A 21,168-nucleotide genomic window follows, 5' to 3' on the forward strand; every position below is an offset into this window, starting at 1 on the left:
ACCCAAGAGGCCAGGAGTGGGGTCCCTGTAGATCTCTAAAAGAGCGAGGGGCTGAGGTCTGGGAGGCATGACACCCAGGTCTTGCTGACCGAGAAGACCTCAGGCAAGAAACTCCCTTAACGATCTTCAAGGCCGTTCAGAGCGGAGACATTCACTTGCCCTCTCAGGGAAATGCTTCTGAACCCCTCGCCCCACTGCCCTGACTACACAAACACCTTCCTAAGTGCCCTCTCAGCTAGGCAACTGAGATCCTCCCCACCTTGTCAGACCTTATCTGTCCCATGTCCCGCCCCCTCCCTCTGCTTCCCAGGGGGACTGCTGGTTGATTTGAGCGTCCAAGGCAGGGAAGGTGGGGGCAATGGCCAGAGAGGGCATAAGATCCGGGGCTCAAAAGTACAAGACCGCACACGGCGCAGGAGGGTTGGAGCTTGAGTTTCTTTCCATTCCTCAACACCATCCGGCCTGGGGACAGATGGAACCTGTGTCCTCCCACTCTTACACTGCCACCTCCAGCTGGCCTGAGCTCAGGGCTGGGATTACTGATTGCGTTTATCTGGGAGCTCATGGTCAGAGTCGTGGAGGAAGGCCTGGGTCAGCACTCTCCGGGCGTCCTTGACCACCTCGTCTAGAGCCGTGCGGAGCATGTGGTAGATGGTGGCGAAGCTGATGCCGCAGGTGGCCAGGGCGCCTGGGACGGGCACGCCGAGGAGCTCCTGGGTGAAAGCAGAGGCATCCCTGGAGGCCTGGCCCAGTAGCTCCGCCACCAGTGCCTCAGTGACCTCGGTCTTCCAGCCCTGCACCGCCGCCAGGATCTTGTGCAGGGGCTGGCCTGTCTGCTCAGCCAGCCTGACGAGGGAGTCCTTGTCGAGGCCGAGGCTGTGGCGGTAGCCCTCCAGGGAGCTGATGAGCACGTACAGGTCACATGCCACATCCCGTACGCCTGGCACGGGGCTCGGGTTGACGCCACAGGCCACCGTGGCCACCAGCCAGATATGCTGCCGCAGCGAGGCTGCCTTCTTCTCTAGGATGGGCTTCGAGACGTTGGGCACGGCCAGCAGAAACGCGTGCTGCTTGTGACTCTCCAGTTCCTTCACCATCAGCTCCTCCAGCAGGTGGAAGTCGTACTTGCCCAACTCAAACATGGAGAGCAGGAAGACCTTGGGGTCCTTCAGGCCCTCCGCTGCAGAAGACAAGAGCGCCGCTCTGTTCCTGCGCCGGAGCGGGCCATGGCGTGCCGACCGCCGCGGAGGCACAAGCACTTGCTGTGAGTGCACAGCACGTGGCTCGCGAGAGTTGGCCCTGGAGCCAGGCTGCCTGAGTCCGGACCCCAGCCTTGCTACCCACCACCCGTGTGGCCTTGGGCAAGTTACCCAACCAAACAAGGGGATAACTGTACCTGCCTCGTAGGGATGTTGTGAAGGGAGCGCATGAAAACGGTGCCTGGCCCGCGATAAGCCCTTAACAAATGTCAGCTGCCCTCGGCCACAGGTGCCAGCATCCCGTGGGTGCAGAGCTTTTGCACCGCTCTAACTTGGCAAACACACGCGCCAGAACGTGCCCTGTTTCCTTAATGCAGGTGATTGGTCTCTGTCACCTGTGACCGGGAAGAGCCAACTCTCAGGAAGTGAATGGCAGCTGTAAGCATTATTTCACCGCGGGGCCCGGATCAGTCACGCAGCGCGACATTGGATGACCCCTTCTCCCACTGTGGGCCTCAGCTGGGAGAGGAAGGGGAGGGGGCCGGCAAACCCTCCAGAATCCACCCACCTCCAGAGCCTGAACCTCACCCCTCAGCCGCCGCCCACAGTCTTCCCGGATCTGGCGGAGCACTCCCTCCTCGGAGAAGGTGCTGGGGCGCCGGCTCCGCGAGGCGGCAATGTCCACGTCCACCTTGGAGCGGACGAGGTAGAAGCGTTTGCCCCGCTGCAGGATCTCGCAGGCCAGCTGGGCATGGTGGGCGGTGAAGCTGTCTGAGGTGATGATGATGAAGAAGTCGTAACGTTCCAGCAGCACCCGCTGGAGGTATCTACCAGTCGGGAAGCGGGACGTGCCTATGCCCGGCAGGTCCCAGATGACGATGTTGGGGTACTTAGGGTGTGGGTACGGCGTGGGGTCCACCGTCATTTCCACCACGCCGGTGCAGGCTGAGTTGGGGTCCTCGTCTCCCAGCCCCCTGATGGCATTGACAAAGGTCGACTTGCCTGAGCCTGTGCCCCCAGTGATGCCAATGTCCAGCCTGGCATTCTCCAGCGAATGAAGTGTGGCCTGCAGCCTGGCGGCCACTGCGGGCAGACCCCCCGCCTCAAAGGCTCCCATCAGAGCACTGGTGTCCCTCCATAGCTCCAGTATCTTGGACTGGCTGAGGCTTGACTGGAAGACTCTGCCCGCCATGGGCTACCTGACGTCCAGGCCTTCAGGATCGATGACCTTTGGCAGGGCAGGGAAGGGAATATTTTCACTCGGGGCCGCCCTCTCTCCTCTACACCCCCCAGCACGCCCAAAGTATCTGAGGCCTTGCCAGCAATCGTACTGAGAGTGCAACCATATGTCAGGTCCTGTGCTAAGTGCTTTATTTCAGTTAACACGTATTCATCACTGCCAGGTTCTCCTCCTGGAGCATCTCATAAAATCCTCATAACAGCCGGAAAAGGAGATTCCCTTACTATCCACATTTGGCACCTAGTGGAGAAATCGTTTGCCCAAGACCTCTGGCTAGTGCATGGAGTGTTGGGAATAGGAATCGGTCCCTCTGATCCTAGAATTTAAATTCTTTTTTTTCTTCAAGATCATTATTTTGTTAAGATTTTAGTTTCAAGTAATCTCTACACCCAACGTGGGGCTCGAACTCACAACCCTAAGATCAAGAGTCGCACGCTCCACCGACCTAGCCAGCCAGGTGCTCCTAGAATTCAAATTCTTAAATTACTTTTTGTGGCATTTACCATGCACCGGGCACTACAATCAACCATATAGGGCAGTAATTAAGCGCTGGAACCCTCATCGTCGCTGGTAGAAGTTAGTGTTCATTTAACGTTTACCCGGGGCCAGCCACTGTCCTAACCACATGCGTAATTTCACTAAGTCCCCATTTTACAGAGAGGGAAACCGAGGCTCAGGGAGGTAACAGTCACTAGATTGTCCAGCCTGCACCAGAGCCAGGACATGGACCGGCTCCTTCTGATCCTTCTGCCATACAGCCCCCACCACCCTATGCTCACACTGCCAGGGAGTCCCGTGTTCAGGATGGTGTGTGAGGGTGCACAGGTACCGGGATGTGGGCGGTATTTTTGAGAATAGGTTTGCAATGGACTGTCTATCCTTGTATCTGAGAGTCTGGGATTTCCCTACCATAACCCCTCACACCCTCTTTGGCGCAGAAAAGTCCATGTGAACCCCAGAGTAGTCCCGGCACAGCCAATGGGAAGGCGTCCCGGGAAGGGAAGAATCCTTTGGTTAACCCTCCAGGGGAAAGCCGCCCGTCTTAGTCCGGAATGGTTTTCCAGGCTTAAGGTAATTCGAGGCCCCAAATGAGGCTAGAATCATCATCACCAGATCTGGGAATACCCACAGGCAGTATTTGTGAGCACCTAGGGGTGAGGCCACCTCCCCGCAGGACAGTCCCCGCTTCGCCGCCGGCCTTATACACAGCCTCCGGGGTCTTCTTGTGAATTCCTGGAAACTGCCTTTCTCCGCACCTAAATCCGACCCCATCCATGACCCTTGTTCAAGCCCACAGGAAGCCTAGGGGCAGCCCTTGTCCTGTCCAAAGCCCCTAACCAGGTAGCGTGCGAATCTTTTAAACACATGTGACGCTTGACTGGGCATGTGAGGTTAGGCTTGTGCGAGGGTGTCAGATTCACTTTTGCATTCCTACCGAAGAGCCAACAGGGAGTAAGGGAGTGCCCGGGGGTTTGGTTTCACAGGGTCCCCTGGGCAGAAACAGATGCCCTCACCCCATCCACGTGTTGCACATGCCCTGTGTCACCCGCAGCCCATGCAGCTCTCAGGAATCCTACCGCCATCGCCCCCTCTCAGTTCCATGGCCTTTCAGGACAACCCCAGCATCCGTGCACCCACACACCCACGCGGAGACAGCAGGTGACCCCAGTCAGCAGGCTGTTCACAACCTCGGACCCACAGTGTCACACCCCCGGAGACTTACCAAGGCCCCTCCCAATCACACACACACACCAGAAAGCCCGTCACCACACACATTCCCACAAGCCTCCGAAACGACTCGTTCTCGGTGGCGGGATTCGCCCTCTGCCCCCCCTCCCTGCTTTGGCGGGCAGAGAAAGAGCCCACCAGCCTTACCACCCCAGGCTCCACGCGGAGGCCAGCCCGAGGCCGTGGGACCTCCCCTCCCCCCCGCCACCGACACCCACCATCACTCACTGGCAGCAGGGCTGGCTGGGGATGCTCCGAGCCCCCCACCCTGTTTAGCTGGGTTGCTAGGCACCATTGTACCCAACCTGGGCACTGATTGGCTGCCCCACCACCCCCCCCTCCAGAGGAGGCCTTTGGGACACTGGGCTTCTCTGAAAGGGACAGGAATGGCAACAAAAATAAGTACCATAGCCAGTCCAGTCCCCACTAAGTCACCCGCACAGGTTGACAGTTGACACAGGTCTTGGGTCCAGGCCGGGACGTCCCGTTGCCCCACAGATCTCCCTTGGCTACCAGGGGACCAGGGAGAGAGATCCCGGCAAGGGGCCCTTGGCCCGCCATCCGGATCTTGAAGCTCTCCCCACCCAGCTCCATTCCCCCCTTCCAGGTCAGTGTATCCCTCTCGGCCTTGGGCGCCCAGGCCTCCTCGGGCCCCTCCAAACCGCCCCTCCCCTGCCCTCCCAAGATGGCAAGCTCTGGCCCCCTCCACGTCCGCCCCTCAGCGACCGCAGCGCTCATTTTCACTACAGCGGCTTCGGTCGGTTGGTTGGTTGGTTTTTGTCAAGGCTTGGTTTGTGGGTGAGGCGAGGGGACAGGGGCCGCGCGGTCACTTGTCTTCCAACAAGTCGCGCTTCTTCCAGCTGTCGAGGATATACTTGAGGAGCAGGCCGAGCTTCCGGCGGGTGGAGAGCGGGGCCTCCTCGCAGGTTCCCTCCCCGGACACCCGCTTTTCCACGCCGTTGTCACCCGCCGCCTCTAGGCTGACCGAAGCCTGGGGCTCGTCCTCCTCCAGGGCCTTGATGCGGACCCGCTGGGCGTCCTCGGCCATCTCATTGAGGCAGCCCTGGAGCATGGTGTAGACGGCGCCGAAGCTGATGCCCCCAGCCACCAGCGTCCCGAACACGGGGATGCCCCTCTCGAAGGCACGGGCCACCCGCATGGCGCCGTCGGATGACTGCGAGTAGAGCCGCAGGACAGTTTCCGGTGAGACCTCGTTGGCCAGTGGGGACCGGATGACGGAGCGGAGGTCGCCCGCCTGCTTGCCCACCTGCTCGGCCAGCTTGGCCAGAGAGTCGTCATCTAGGCCGAAGCTGCGGTGGTAGCCGCGCAGCGAGCGGATAAGCAGAGCGTCGTCGTAGGCGGCCGCCAGCCCCGGCACGGGCAGGGCCTGGATGACGCCCGACACCAGGGCCGTCTTGAGCACCTGCTCCTGGAGCATGTCTTTCTTCTTCTGCAGCGCCTCCAGCGAGATGTCCGGCAGCGACAGCAGGCCGGCGTGGCGCCGGTGGGCCGGCAAGTCGTGCTCCCAGGTGGACACGAACAGCGGAAAGTCGTAGCGGGCCGGCGAGAGGTTGGACACGAGGAAGATGCGGGGGTCGGCGACGCCGGCCGCCCGCAGCCGCTCGGCACAGTGGTCGCGGATCTCCTGCAGGACGGTCGCCTCGCTGAAGCCCGAGGGCCGCTGGGTGCGCGTGGCCGCCAGGTCCTCGTCCACCTTGGTGCGCACGAAGTAGAACTTCTTGCCCTGGCGCAGGATCTCGGAGGCCAGGCGGGTCTCCACGGCCCCGCAGCGGCGGGCGGAGACCAGCAGGAAGAAGTCATAGCGGCAGAAGTCCACCTGCTTCAGGTACCTGTCAGCCGGGCAGCCCGGAGAGCCGGCCCCCGGCAGGTCCCACAGGGTCACGTCGGGCAACTGTGGGTGCGGGTAGGGCGAAGGCTGCACGGTGGTCTCCACGACGCCGGTGAGGGCCGCGCCGGGGTCCTCGGCCCCCAGGCCACGGAGGGCGTTGATGAGGGACGACTTGCCGGCGCCCGACTCGCCCGTGACGCCCACCTCCAGGCGAGTGCTATCGGAGGAGGCCAGCAGCTCCCGGAGGCGAGAGGCCGCCTGGGGGATGTCGCCCGACTCGAAGGCGGTGCGCAGGGCCTCCAGCTCTTCCTTGGCCATGAGGATGGTGGTCTCCTCCTCCCCGGGCACCGCGGGCAACCTCGAAGTCGCCATGGTGACCAGCGGCTCAGAGGGTGCGGGGATGGGGGGAGAGTCACGGGGGCGCGTGGTCCTCGGTGTCTGCGGGGGTAGAAGGGAGCACTTGGCTTCTCCTGGGCCTTGGCACAGGGCAGGGAGAGAGAGAGAGAGAGAGAGAGAGAGAGAGAGACGAAGGTATAAGGGAAGTCCCTCTGGCACCTCACAGCCCTCCCCTTCTCAAAAACCTGGGGTACGTTTTTGACACGAGGCAGGGCGGTCTGGAGTCTCACGGGCCCAGGCTCACATCCCATCCCTGCCACTAACTTGCTGTGTGACCTGGGGCAGGATAAGGTGGCTCTCTGAGCCTGCTTCTCCACGTAAAGGGCACAGTGACTGACTTACCTCCTGAGGTGCTCAGGACCCTTCAAAGGTAACCTAAGAGCAGGAACAGTGTGACAGCAGCTCGGGACCCACGCAGCCACATGGGGCCCCAGGCTTAGAAGGCCCGGCTCTTGGCTTAATACTCTGCTGACACTGACCGAGATTAATGATATTTGAACCAGGGGCCCTGTGTTTTCATTTTGCACCGGGCCCCGCAAATTTTGCGGGGCTGAAGCCCAGCACCCGGGCCCGGGCAGGGAGCGCTGTTGGGAGCAGCCGGAAGGGGTGGTGAAGGGGTACCAGACCCTGGAGCCAGACCCGGAGTCAAATCCTGGCTCCCCACATACGCGCTGAGTGATGCAGGGCAGGTGACTTGAAACTGCCTGCCTTACTCCCCTCATCCGTAAGAGGAGGCTGTGACTATGATAATAGCAAACCACCTCCTTGGGTTGTTGAGACTTAAGCGAGTTGATACATATAAAGTCCTTGAAATAGTGTCTGGCACAGAGCAGGCAGTCTGTTATCAGCAGCAACTCCATGATTATCATGATTAATATTCCTAGCTGTGTGACGTTGAGCAATACCCTGCCCTCTCTGAGCCTCAGGGGGCAGCAACCGCACCATGGAAGATAACCTTGCCACCTCATGGGGCTGCTGTGACGATCGATCGATCGTGAGCCCATGTATCTAGCCCTGGGCCAGTGTTCTTGGGTTCAGCTGGTGGGAGAAGCCTGCCGTGGGCGAATGCCCAGACGCTGGGAGTCATTCTCATCGAACACCCCGCCCCGCCCTGGTTGCTAAGCTAAGTTCACGCTAGGGATCGCCGTCCCCATCAGACAGAGAGGGACCGAGGCTCGGACTACACAAGTGATGTCCCCAGCCAGGACTCAAACCCAGGTCCCTGGGCTCCCTCATGCCTCCGAAGGGCCCCCTCTGTCTTCAGCCACACGTCTTTGCCTCCTTGCCTGTCTTCTGGGCTGTCCCTGTCCACCCCCCACATTGTTCCCACCAGGTCCTACCCACCCCCTGCCAGCCGGTGTAGGCATTTCCCCCACGCTATGCCCGCTGCCCCTGCACCCTGTCCCCCTAAGTAAGGGACAGGAGAGCAAATGCTGGGGCAGGTCCCAGTGGCCAGGACCAGAGAGGAGGGTGGCCCCTGGGGTGGGACTAGGGCTGACAGAGCTGGTGTTGGGCCTGGAAACCCCTTCCTCCCTTCCCCCACAGAGTCCAGCCAGAGAGCCCTGCCCTCAGGGGACTCACCTGCCCTGCAGGCTCTCCCTGTCCCCTCACACTCTCCCCGCCGGTGGGGTCTCCTCCCCTGTTAGCCCAAGGTCAGACCTGTTGCTAGGACCCATTATAATAGCAAGCAGCAGCTCATTGGCCAGCCAACCCTAGTGCAATAATGCGGCGACAGTGATGTCAGAGGGCGGGGTCCCCATCCCCTGGCTGCTGCTGGGGCCCCCTTCTCGGTCACACTGGGCCCTCAGTCCCCCACAAGGGACCCAGAGAGCTCTCTCTAACACCAACAGGCTCACAGCCCATCCGCTGTCTCCATCACCCTCGGCACAACGTCCCAGCTCCGCAGCCTGAGCCTGTTCACCGCCTGCCCTCTGTTTCTTCTCCTTCCAGGGGGCTGTTTCCCAAACATGTCATTCATCATTCGTGTGCCCTTCTCGGCACCATCCAGTCACCTGCCACCCTGAGATGTGTCGCACACACTCTGAGCGTGCTGGTTTAGCTTCGCCAGCGCTGGCCGCGGGGAGAGGCCAGGTCTGAAACCACCCACACGGTCACAGCCACGGCCACGGTCACAGTCACGGTCACGGCATGCCTCTGCCTGGCCCTGGCCGGGTCTGGCGCCCACAAGCTGCGGTGCAGCGCCACACCCCCATTCGGTATCTGGTATTCAGGCCCCTGGGCTCGGCCTCTGCCTCCCCAGAGCTTTACTGTCCTCTCCTGTGCCCAGCACAGCCCATCCTTCAAATCCCAGCTCAGTGCCAACTCCGTGTGAGGCCGTGGTCCTCTCTGCCCTCTCCCTCCCCTGCTTCCTCACGACCACCCACCGCCCAAGATGGCAGCAGTGTGACAAACCAGGAGGCCAAAGTGGGGAGTGATGTGAATGAGAAGAGAGGCTGAGGCAAAGGCCCCCGAGGTGGGGAGAGTCGGGGTGTGGAAGGAGACCCCCCAGAAAAAAATCGGAGGGAAAGTCCGGCAAGAAGACAGAAGGGAGGAGACACCACGTCAGAGAGAACCAAGGAAAGACAGGTTACAGAGAGGAGGAAACACACAGACACAGGGAAGGGGCTGAAGGTCTAGAGACCAAGACGCCCTGAACCCCAGCCACCGGGGGACACCCCGCTCCCCCAAACGCCAGCCTCCATCTCCGCAGCATCCAAGCGTGTGCACGCACACACACACACACACACACCCAGCTCTCAAGTCCTTTTAGGACCATGTCCACCCCATCCACCCCCCAAGCCTCTTCTCCGCCCAGGCCTAGTTCCACGGGCCCTCCCCTCCCCCATTTCCTGGGGTGTCCCCAGAGGCCTCTCCTACCCAAGGATGGATCTGAAGATCAGTTCTGGAAAGGAACCTGGGGAAACAACTTCAGGAGGAGACGGATGTCCGGTAAGGGACTAGACCAGCTCAAGGCCACACCAAGAGTCAAGGAAAGAATGGTCTGGAGCACCCAGGGGGCTCAGTCAGTTAAGCTTCCCACTTTAGCTCAGGTCATGATCTCACGGTTCATGAGTTCGAGCCCCGCATCGGGCTCTCTGCTGACAGCTTAGCGCCTGGAGCCTGCTTCGGATTCTGTGTCTCCCTCTCTCTCTGCCCCTCCCCCACCCATGCTCTGTCTCTCTCTCTCTCTCTCTCTCTCAAAAATAAGTAAACATTTAAAAAATTATTTAGAAAAAAGGAAAGAATGGTTTGCCAACCACACAGTCCAGAATTCTTCAGCCACAGAAAGAAAGAGAAATGCAGACCACCGGCTGATGGACTCACTCACACCCTTGGTGACTGACAGAAGAACCCAGAGACCCGGAGATTAAAAAGTATTTTCAGACAAGGGAGCCTGGGTGGCTCAGTCAGTTAAGCGTCTGACTCTTGACCTCGGCTCAGGTCGTGATCTCATAGTTCGTGAGTTCGAGCCCTGCGTCCGGCTCTGCGTTGACAGTGCGGATCCTGCTTGGGATTCTCTCTCTCCTTCTCTCTGCCCACTCCCCCCCCCCCCCCACCGCCCTCCAGATAAATGAGCAAACTTCAAAAATATCTTTTCAGACATTCCCAGACACCAGACACACAGACCCGGACCCCTCCCCTAGAGTCACAGACCTGCACCCCCGGCCTAAGAAGGAAAGCAGAGACACAGACTCTCAAATTACAGAAAAGCTAAACTCCGGCAAATGCAAGGTTCAGCCGACTCACGTTCAGGCACACACAGACCCGCAGACCAGGAGAGACAACTGCACGCAGACCACGCACACAGGTCACGTCCCCAAAGCCCGCATCACCATCCATGACCCTCATTCATGTGGCCCCTGCTCCTGATCCGGGGAGCCCAGCCAGAAGTGTGGCAGACCCAGGCTCTGCCCTCAGGGGCTCACAGGCCCATGCGGGAGTCACATCCACCCACAGACAGTGAGGACCCAGGCCCAGGATGGGGGACCCTGGAGGGCCGTGGGAACACAAAGGGGATACCTGACCCAGCCTGGGAGTCGGGGAGGGCTTCCTGGAAGAGAGGGCACCTGAGCTGAGAGGTGGGAGCCTGATAGCCTGCTAGGAAGTTGCATCCCAGGCCACAGGACTGGCCCTGTGCAAGGACCCTGAATTGGCAGAGGGCTCTCGTTCAACCAGGAATTCACGCAGTCTGTTACTTGGTCATTCCACGACCATTTGCTTAGACCTGACCCTCGGCCAGTCCCGGGACTGGTCCACAGGTGTGAAGGACACTTCACAGGCTGTTGGAGGAGGCTGACGTGATCACACACAAGGCAGAGTGTTTTCACTTAGTGTTTACAAAGTGCCAGGCGCTGTGTGAAACCCGTCGGATGAAGCAGCTCATTTAACTGGGACCAGTATTCTGTTCCCCCCGCCCCCCCCCCGCCACATCCTCTGACAGACATAAACCCCAGGAGCTGAGGTTGGAGGAGAGAGGAAGACAGACACAAACGAGATGAACACATTCATGCATTCGCTCTTTCCACGGGTCCCCTAGATGATCAGACCTAAGGTGCCCCTGGTTGTCACAGGCACCATTTTCTGTCCCACCGACAAAGGGAAAATTTGCTGCCGATACAAGCATCACACGGCATTTCCGTAGCTCTTAAAATTTTTATTCCACGCTTACTCTTTGTAGGCATACTTAGGAAATACAGATTTTTGTACCGCGTGTCCCTCGCGTGCATCGCTCGTGCGTGAGAAACAGAGTGGCTAAGTTGTCCTCCTAACCGCAGAGTCTGACCCCGGGATGGCTGACAGTGACGGTAAGGTGCCATCCGCGACTCTTCCGGGTGTCAACATTGCTAAAACGTGGGGGCGGGGGGAGTACCCCTGAGAATCAGTGAAGGGGGTTCCTGAGTGTCCATTCTGTGCCTGCCAGGCTGGGAACACAGCAATGACAGACACAGTCCTTTCCTACGGGGAGGCATATGCCTATTGTGTGCCAAGGACCCAGTAGGTTCCATGTTCAGAACCCAGCAGTGACCAAAGACAGCTCCGGCCTTGTCCCCATGGGACTCAGAATCCATGAGGGACACAGACCCCTCTCCTGACGGTGACGACCCGCAGCGGGCAGAGTAGGGAAGGAGTTGCCCAGACAAATGTGAGAGCCAAGGGGTGACTGACCCAGCTCGAGGTGGGGAGGTGTCAGGGAAGGCTTTCTGGGGAAAGTTCACTCACTATACACACACACTTCCTGAACACCTGAAGCACTTCCCGAGGGATGTCCACGCGCGTGGCCTTCACCTTCTCTCCATTCGCCACGAACCCGAGGAAACCTGAAGTTAGTCCCCAGGGATTCATTCATTCGTTCAAATACACACTGGCTAGATACAGCGGTAGGAACTGACACACAGATGGCCCTTGCCCTCGTGGAGCTTATATTTTGTGAGCGATGAAAGATAATAAACGAAAATAAGATCGTGTCAAATAGTATGAAGGAAAAAAAATAAAAACGAGAAAGCGAGTTGTAAGGTTGGTGGACAATTTCTCCCGTCCCTGGAGGCACATGCCCCTCTTCCCACCAAGAGCGGGAGTCTCTGTCCTCTCCCCTTGAACCTGGGCTGGCCTCATGACTTGCTCTGATCAATGGTATGTAGCACAAGGGACATTCTAGAACTTCCAAGCTCAGGCCTTAAGAAGGGGCAACTTCTGCTTTCTCCTTCTCAGAGCCCGAGCTACCATGGTGAGGTCCTGCTGGAGAGACCCCCGTGGAGATGAGCCTGAAGCCACCTTAGGACCTTCAAGCCCTAACTGACCTCCAGCTGACTGCAGCCACGAGAGCGACCCCAGCTCCATGGGAGCAGAAGAAACAGCTGAGCTCAGCCAACGCACGGACCTGTGGGAAATAATAAAGCATTGTGTTTTTTTTTTAAATATTTTGAGAGACAGACGGAGAGCAAGCAGGGGAGGGGCAGAGAGAAGGGGGGAGACACAGAATCCGAAGCTGAGCAGTCAGCACAGAGCCCGGGGCAGGGCTCGAACTCACAAGCCATGAGATCCTGACCTGAGCCGAAGTCGGACGCTTAACCAACTGAGCCACCCAGGCGCCCCAATAAAAGCTTATTTAACATCATCATTTGGTCAAGAGAAACTGTCAAGCATGAAAATTCTCTCAGTTGAAGAGGCGATAAGCCGAGATGCAGGTTTTGAAAATATTGTTGATGGGTTCCTTTCCATCAAAGCCAGGGGTGCCCGTTTTCCCTTTTGCTTCAGGCACCAACATGGCTCAGCACAGGTGCTGGTCTTTATTTAAAATTTTGGTATCTTGTTCATCGAAATATCATGGATTTTTTGCTGTTTTTTGAAAAAAGTATTACATTACAATATCATTTATCTCGCTAATTGAGTTTTTTGACACTCCCTTAAATTTTGCACCCAAGGCCAGTGTCTCACTTGTTGGCTTTAGTCCTGGCCCTAGTTCTGACCAAACTGTGTCACTCAGTGCAGAAGGATGCCTGCCTCATCCCTGGCCTCCTCTCATGACCCCCCCCCCCCCCAGGAGGCCTTTGACGTCCTCCCGGGTAATGGGTGTGTACATCCTCACTGTGGTCTATCATGAGATCTGGGCCCTGACTGCCTCACAGACCTCATCTCCTAGAACTCTCTCCTTGCTCAGTCTGCTCCAGCCACACCAGCCACCGTGATTCTCCCTCAGACACATTAGACTCAGTTCTGCCTCAGGACCTTTGCACTTCCATGCCCTCTTCCCTGTGATGTCTCCATGGTTTGTTTCCTTACTTCACTCAGACCTCTGCTCAAATACAATGTCACTTTCTCAGACAGGCCTTACCAGACCACTCTGTCAAAAATAGCACACTCCCTCCCCCAAATCACTTGGCCATTTAGTGGCCTAAAACATGGCTTTATGGGGCACCTGGGTGACTCAGTCGGTTAAGCGTCCGACTTCGGCGCAGGTCAGGATCTTGCCGTCTGTGAGTTCAAGCCCTGCATCAGGCTCTGGGCTGACAGCTCAGAGCCTGGAGCCTGCTCCGGATTCTGAGTCTCCCTCTCTCTCTCTTTCCCTCCCCGACTTGCGCTCTGTCTCTCTCAAAAATAAATAAATGTTAAAAAAAAAATTTTTAATAAATAAATAAGTTTTAATTGACTTACAGTGAAATAAAATTATGTTAAATTCTGTCTTGGTAGAAATACGTTAACTAAAAATATCATGAGTTTTAATATACTCCGTTTATATTTTGTTAATATTTTTTCAACTACTTTAGTGTTCTGGAAAAATAATGACCATTAAAAAAGAACCCAAAGCAAGTATACAGGGCCTTTTTCATCAGGCTCCGATATGGCTCAGCACAGCATTGGTCGGAAGCCGAGAGATAGGGCAGGGCTGTTTCTTGAAGGTGGTAGGCAAAGGGGGAGGGCTGGGAAGTCAAGGTCTGTTTGCAGGAGAGAATCAGGTGGCCCTCATGAGGTCAGGCTAAAGAGGAAACACTTGAGGCCAGGCTGACAACACCCATTAATGAATTAAATACATTCGTTCCCTCCGTCCCACATCCCTTCTCCTGAAAATCTATCTCCTAGACGTTTGAGGGCTGAAGTGATTTAACTGACTGCTTCCTGGAGTCTGTCGGGGAGAAGGGATGTCCAGGAGACTTCACCTGGGTAAATGTGACACCAAGAAAGTCAGGGGAAGATGCTCCTTGAATTCCCACCCCTCCCCTATTCACCGTGTCTTTTCATTTTTTTTTTCATTTTTTTTTAATGTTTTTATTCATTTTTGAGACAGAGAGAGACAGAGCATGAATGGGGGAGGGTCAGAGAGAGGGAGACACAGAATCTGAAACAGGCTCCGGTCTCTGAGCTGTCAGCACAGGGGCCCGATGCGGGGCTCGAACTCACGGACCGCGAGATCGTGACCTGAGCCGAAGTCGGCGCTCAACCGACTGAGCCACCCAGGCACCCCTCATTTTTAACTTTCTATTCCATTTCATTATATATTTTAGAATTGTCTTTCAATGCATTGAAGGGATATATCATCCAAACTTTTAAAATGCATCTGACATTTTTTAGGGGCACCTGGGTGGCTCAATCTGTTAAGTGTCCACCTCTTGGTTTCAGCTGAGGTCATGATCTCATGGTTCATGAGTTCCAGCCCCACATCAGGCTCTCTGCTGTCAGCACAGAACCCGCTTCAGATCCTCTGTCCTGCTCTCTCTCTCTGCCTGCCCCCCCCTCCCCCCGCCACTCTCTTTCTTTTGTGGAGAGGAAGGGCAGAGACAGAAAATCCCAAGCGGACTCTACACTGCCTGCCAGAGCAGAGCCCGACCCAGGGCTCGAACCCACAAACCATGAGATCATGACCTGAGCCAAAACCAAGAGTGAGACTCAACCAACTGAGCTACCCAGGCGCCCCAAATAATAGCCTTTAACTATTATCACTGGGGAGGGGGAGCGCCCTTTGGGTCACACAGCGCGGATGTGTGTTTGGCCCCAAAAGCTCCTTTCTTCCTGCTACCCAGTACGGCCTCCTGTCTAGAGGATGTCTGCTCTAAGGTGCAGATGCAGAGAAACGTGGGGTGGAGGCAGAGGCGGGGCGGGGCGAGGAAGGAAGATGATGTTTCTGTGAGATTGGAGGCCCAGGGGATGGGGCCAGGATATGACCCACCTCGGCTGAACTGGGAGCCTACAGAGGTGCTCAGGAAATGCTTATCTGATGACCATGACCCTGGAGTCGGTGGGGAGGGTGGGTGGGGGTGGGGTAGGGGTGGCTAGCCAGGCCGAGAGTTTAATTCTATTGTACATTCCTGATTTCCTCTACGGGCACCAATGTGAGTATATTATTCAAGTTTTTTTAATGTGTTACAAATTACTTAGAACATACAAAAACAAATAGAGTATAAGGAGCATCTCTTAGCGCTCAGTGGACAAAAAGCATCAAAACAGCTACAATCCCCAGCAGCCCCTTCCCTGACCACACACCTTTCACTCCTCTTTCCTCTCCTGAGACAAGCGCTACCTTGAACACGGTACTTGCTTTTCCCTTTAAAAAAAAATTTTTTTTTAATGTTTATTTATCTTTGAGAGAGACAGAGCATGAGTGGTGGAGGACGGAGGGAGAGGGAGACACAGACTCCGAAGCAGGCTCCAGGCTCTGTGCCGACAGCTCAGCCCCCGACGCGGGGCTCGAACTCACAAACCGAACTCACAAACCATGAGACCATGACCTGAGCTGAAGTTAGACACTTAACCGACTGAGCCACCCCGGCGTCCCAGAACATGACACCTGTAATTTTGCTACAAATGTCCACGCTTTGAATTTTTTCCCTTTTCCTTTTCTCTGTTCTCCCCCTTTCTTCCCCGTAGACTCTCCCCACAGACCTCCCCCTTCCCCGGGATTTCATGGTGAGAGCCTCACGGAGCTCCTTCTGTTATTCCCCAAAGTCAAATATTCCCCATATAGACATTGTATAAATAAATACATATAAATACATACATATGCACACGTTGATATCAGATATCAGTGTATGTGTACATACATACACACACGTACATGTGTATTGTGGTATATAAGGGGGTTTTTTGACACGGGAGGGAGGGGTGGCTGGATGGCTCAGTCGGTTAAGCATCTGACTCTTGGTTTTGGCTTAGGTCATGATCTCACAGTTTCACGAGTTCAAGCCCCAGGCCGGGCTCTGTGCTGACCCTGCAAGCCTGCTTGGGATTCTCTCTCTCTCTGCCCCTCCCGCCCCCTCTCAAAATAAATACTCATTTTTTTAAAGGCTATTATTTACTCGTATTGAACTCTGACTTCTGTGCACGTATGGTCGTCACCCAAGGTCACAAAACTAGTAGCCGGCAAAGCCGGTGTTTGAACCCAGACAGACTGGTACCGGAGTCCACACTCTTGACCGCCATCTCTCTCTTTGCTGTGACTCTCGTCTGCGCATGGAAGGAGGCACTTCTGATATGATTTTTCTGTGAGGACTTGAGAAGAATACCACAGCCCCGCGGGGGCGAGGGGGGGATCTCCCCTGGAGGCCGAGGACATTCCGGGGTCCTTTGCTAATGGATGGAGGCAGGTCAGGGAAGCTCTCGGCTGCTCTATTCTAGTCCATTCTCTCTCCCAGGAAGGACACGTATTGCAGAGGTTATGCGTGCAGGCTCTGAGGCCCGCTGAAGTATTTCTGGGTGAAATGTGATGTCTGGGATTTGTTTTAGAACTACTCAGCACAAAGCAGAAGGAAGGGAGGAGGGGGGAGGAGGAAGGAAGGGGGGGAAGAAGAGAAGACAGATGGAGGGAAGAGGAGGAAAGGAAGATACGGAGGAGAGGAGGGAGGGAGGGAGGGAAGGAGGAAGAGGAAGGGAAAGAAGAGATAATTGGCAGAATGTGGATAATTTTTGACACAGGGGCTGTGGAGGCAGGGGGGTAGATACTTGAAGGTTCATTATACTATTTCCTCTATTTTTGCGTGTGTGTTGGTATTTCCCCAGTGTTTAACGGGGGGAAAGTTCATCCTCTAGAGTCAGGCAGATGTGGGTTAAAATCCCACAGCTGCCACTTACTAGCCGTCCTTCCTTTCTCCTGCGAGCCTCAGTTTCCTCTTTTACACAATATGGGTAAATAATAGGACAGCTGTCATGATGATTAACACCCTAGGAGACGACTGCTTCCAGCTTTTGAAAGTTTAGGACATGCCAAGCCTTATGCTTTGCACACCTTATGACAATGGGAGGTCAAACTATTTCTTTTTAAGTTTATTTATTCATTTTGATTTTTTGTGTGTTTATTTATTTTTGAGAGAGAGAGAGAGAGAGAGAGAGAGAGAGAGAGAGACAGGGCACGAGTGGGGGAGGGGCAGAGAGAGAGAAAGACATAGAATCTGAAGCAGGCTCCAGGCTCTGAGCTGTTGGCACAGAGACCGATGTGGGGCTTGAACCCACAAACTGTGAGATCATGACCTGAGCCGAAGTGGGAAGCTTAACCAACTGAGTCACCCAGTTGCACCTATTTATTCATTTTGAGAGAGAGAGAGAGAGAGAGAGAGAATTCCAAGCAGGCTAGGAGCCCCACGTGGGGCTCGAACCCACGATTCATGAGATCATGACCTAAGCCGAAACCAAGAGTCAGAAGCTTAAGTGACTTAGCCATCCAGGCACCCCGGGAGGTCAACCTACTAATATCTCCCTATGCCAAATGGGAACATGAAGCTCAGAGAGGTTACGAGACTTTTCCAAGGTCGCACCACAGAGAACTTGCAAAGTTACCCTACGAACCCGGGTCTGAGTCCAGAGATCTTAACCACTACCCCATCTAGGGCAGCGGTTTGGGTTCCCTAGACGTGGGAACTCTGGCCCCACGTGGGGCCTTCAGTTCCCTTTGTGATCTCTATACTAATCAGAATGGGCCAGCTGATGCCACAGCAACAAACAGCCCGACCTCTTGGTGGCTTGCGACAGCACCACAGTTTACTTCCCGTTCTCGCGGCATGTCACCTGCGGGTAGGGTTGATGGATCCTGTCTGGCACCTTGCAGACATCATGGCGGACAGAACAGGCTCTTACTCAAGCTTCCGCCCAGAACCGACTCATGATGCTGCTTCTGCCCTCAACTTCAGAGTCCCTACAAGGACGTCCCCATCCTGCAACACTGGGCCTGGTGACACTTCAGTCCACGGGAATCATGAGTCAGTAGCCACAGATGAGTCCAGCTTCTTGATGCGTGACCTGGAGGTTGGAGACTCAGAGGTCTCTGTCCCTCATCTGCAGAATGACCGTCTATAATGCCTACATCATAGGGTATTAAATAAGATAAATGATATGAAACACCCAACATGGTCTCACTACAAACAGTACTTCCTTTTTCCTCCCAACACTGTTAGCCACTGAATGTTTGTGTCCCCGCCCCTCCGCCACCCAAATTCATATGGTGACGCCCTAGCCCCACGATGTGATGGTATTTGGAAGTGGAGCCTCGGAGATAATTAGTGTCCTTGCAGGAAAGGAGGAAAGACCAGAACGGGCTCCCTGTCTCTGCCATGCGAGGACAAAGTGAGAAAAGGGTCGGTCTGGAAACCAGGAGGAGGGGGCCTCACCGAAGCCCAACCACACTGAGCCCCTGCCCTCCAGAATTGTGAGCAAATGTGTGTCGTGTAAGCTGCCGAGTCTGTGGTGTTTGGTTACGGCAGCCTAAGCTAAGCTAAGCAGCATTTTAACAACTCCCATTCGCCGAACGCTTATTATCTGCTAAGTACTATCTGTAGACATTCCCTTTTCCAGGAGCAATGACTACTCCCATTTTACAGATGAGGAAACTGGGGCTGAGACAGAGGAACGGACCTGCCCAACGTCATTGTTATTTGCCTGTGGCCCCTTAGCGTCCCTCAGTGTCCACCCCTCTCTGCCCTGTAATGCTGAGGCTGGGAGTTTGAAAACTACATTTCCCAGGCTCCTTTGCCACCTGACTTCTGCAAACAGGAAGCACTCCAGGTCAGGGGGTAAAACGGGCCTTCCCCCACCCCTGCTTCTGGCAGCATCCATGGATCTGGCTGTGATGCCTCCTGTGTGGCCCCAGCCCTGGCCACACAGCACCCCCCCCCCCCAATCCGTGGTTCCGGGACAAGCCGCCCGCAGTACAGCAGCAAGGGGGCTCCTCACTTGTGCTAAGACCAGCTGCTCCCTTTGGCTTCCCCAGCCCTGGACGTGGGAGCTGCTTCCTGCATTTGCTAGTCTCTGGGGCGCTTCCTACGGAAATTGCAATTCTCAAAAAAAAAAAAAAAAAGACCACGCCAGTATCTATATGCTCTTTCAGAACCTTGTGACTGTCACTTGCCGTGGAACCTTGTGACTGTCACTCGCCATCAAGAGTGGACGCTGTCTCCTCTTCCCTTGAACCTGGACGAATACAGCATAGCAGAAGGGGTGCTTCTCGACCTCGGAGCCTAGGTCATAGTGGGCAGCACGGTTTCTCTCTCTTGGGATGCTCACCCAGGGGCATCTATGGCTGAGTAACAAATCACCCCAGATTGATCCACTTACAATAGTGCCCGTTAAGAATCTCACAGTTCTGGAGGTCAAAAGTAGGGGTGGGCTCAGCTGGGTTCTCTGCTTAGGACCTCGCAAGGCTGAAAGCAAGGTCTTGGCTGGGCTGGGCTCTTATCTAGGGCTTGGGCTCCTCTTTCGGGCTCACTCGGTTCTTGGCAGAATCCAGTTCCTTGCGTTCGTAGGACCGAGGTCCCCGTGTTCTTGCTGGCTCTCGGCTGGGGGTCACTCTTGGCCCCTGGGGGCTGCTCCTGGGTCCTTTCCACATAACCCCCTCCAACTTTAAACCAGAAATGCCACATCATCCTTTTCATGCTTCAAATCTGACTTCTGCTACCAGCCAGCGAAAACTCTCTGCTTTTCAAGGGCTTATGTGAGTAGATGAAGCACCACCCCCCCATCACCTCTTTGATGATCTCAAAATCAACTCATCTGCAAATCTAATTACATCTGCAAATCCCTTTTGGCATATCACATATTGTCACACGTGTTGAATCTCATCACCTTCACGGTCCCAGGGATTAGGGTGGAAATTGGTGGGGGCGGGGGGGGGGCTTAGAATTCTACCTCCCACAAGCCAAGACCGCATGTTGTGAGCAAGTCCAAGCCATGCAGTGAAGCCCCCTGGAGGTGTCCAGCTATATATAGCCCCCCAAAGGTCTCAGCCAGCAGCCTGCATCAACCGTCAAAGTTGTGAGTGGATGCGCCTCCAGACGGCCTCAAACCACCCCAGCTAATGCACATCATGCGGCAGACACAGGCCATCCCCAAATTCCTACTCCTGAGTTGTTTTATGCCGGTTGGTGTTGGAGTGATTTGTGCCTGGAATATCTTCCTTTCTTCCTCACTGCTCTCCAGCTCCCCTTCCTTCCCTCTTTTGCTCTCCTGGTCCTTCCAGCATTATATACTCAACCCCCCTTATTGAACCCCTGTTGAAACACCTAGGTTGCTTTTCTTTTCCTGGCTGACCCCTGTTCATCTATCCCCCGATTCTTCTTTGCTCACAGAACCCTAGTTTGTGCAGAATCTGGGGACAGCCATGTACCTAAATGAGGGGGCTGGGGGCTCTGTCAACCTCAGAGACTGAATCTTGATTAGACAAAGGCAACTGGGATCGCCATCACCTTGACAGGGATTGGCTGGCTCCGTTCTGGACAACGGGCACGGGGAAAGTCTGCCAGGGGACGGGGTTTCTGGGAAGACAAGAATGGAGGCCACCTCTTCCAGCTTTGGATATGGTTGCATGAGGGCACGATGCCGCAGCTACAGCCATCATCGTGCAGACACCCACATACTGAGGGCGGCAGGGCACCAAGATGGGTCTTCAGTGGCTCCTCTGACCTGTGGAATGAATGACCCCTGGGTACCCCTACCTCCATTCTCTCTGTTCAGTTGTGTATTAGGTATTCCTTAGTGCTCCTTCCTCGGGGCCTCTGCCCTTACAGCTCCCTCTGCCTGGGGTGCCCCCCTCCACACCCCACACATCCGCATGGCCCTCTGCTCAGATGTCACCTTCCTGAGACCTCTCGAAAAACAAACAAACAAACAAAACCACACCCCTTCTACAGCCCTCCCATTTCTCTTCCCTGCACTGTGTTTATTATCTGTCTCTGCCACTGAAACATAAACCCTCCTGAGAGCAGAGAGCTTTCTTTACTATGCACCCTCAGTGTCTAGAACTGGGCTTGATGTGTATCGCCTGTGATCAATAAATATTTGTC

General features: G+C 55.6%; 2 protein-coding genes and 1 long non-coding RNA gene across 3 annotated transcripts; 1 reads left to right on the forward strand and 2 right to left on the reverse strand.

The window, feature by feature from the left end:
- Positions 1-421: 421 nt before the first annotated feature.
- LOC132690653 (interferon-inducible GTPase 5-like) lies at positions 422-4,424 on the reverse strand. Its single transcript, XM_060651368.3, has 3 exons — positions 4,386-4,424; positions 1,788-2,427; positions 422-1,180 (listed from the first exon to the last, which is right to left on the reverse strand). The coding sequence occupies exons 2-3, from the start codon at positions 2,389-2,391 to the stop codon at positions 537-539; spliced, it is 1,248 nt and encodes a 415-aa protein (XP_060507351.3). The 5' UTR covers positions 2,392-2,427; positions 4,386-4,424; the 3' UTR covers positions 422-536.
- A 496-nt stretch (positions 4,425-4,920) lies between these two features.
- IRGC (immunity related GTPase cinema) lies at positions 4,921-8,089 on the reverse strand. The gene is made up of 2 exons (XM_060651365.3): positions 7,994-8,089; positions 4,921-6,492 (listed from the first exon to the last, which is right to left on the reverse strand). Exon 2 carries the CDS (start codon positions 6,386-6,388, stop codon positions 4,994-4,996), a length of 1,395 nt encoding a protein of 464 aa, XP_060507348.2. The 5' UTR covers positions 6,389-6,492; positions 7,994-8,089; the 3' UTR covers positions 4,921-4,993.
- A 93-nt stretch (positions 8,090-8,182) lies between these two features.
- Positions 8,183-12,351, forward strand: LOC132690657 (uncharacterized). Its single transcript, XR_009615455.2, has 3 exons — positions 8,183-9,361; positions 11,091-11,217; positions 12,122-12,351. It is a non-coding gene; the product is annotated as an uncharacterized LOC132690657 (long non-coding RNA).
- The last annotated feature ends 8,817 nt before the right edge of the window (positions 12,352-21,168 follow it).

Source organism: Panthera onca, chromosome E2 (genome assembly GCF_046562875.1).
Source record: "Panthera onca isolate mPanOnc1 chromosome E2, mPanOnc1 haplotype 2, whole genome shotgun sequence".
Taxonomy (NCBI): domain Eukaryota; kingdom Metazoa; phylum Chordata; class Mammalia; order Carnivora; family Felidae; genus Panthera; species Panthera onca.

What these genes read in the sequence shown, in the direction of transcription:
- LOC132690653 (XM_060651368.3), bottom strand. Translation starts at nt 2,391, where the DNA reads ATGGCGGGCAGAGTCTTCCAGTCAAGCCTCAGCCAGTCCAAGATACTG. An exon ending in CTGTGGGCGGCGGCTGAGGG is followed by an intron (nt 1,181 to 1,787) that starts GTGAGGTTCAGG and finishes TGTCTTCTGCAG; the next exon opens with CGGAGGGCCTGAAGGACCCC.
- IRGC (XM_060651365.3), bottom strand. Translation starts at nt 6,388, where the DNA reads ATGGCGACTTCGAGGTTGCCCGCGGTGCCCGGGGAGGAGGAGACCACC.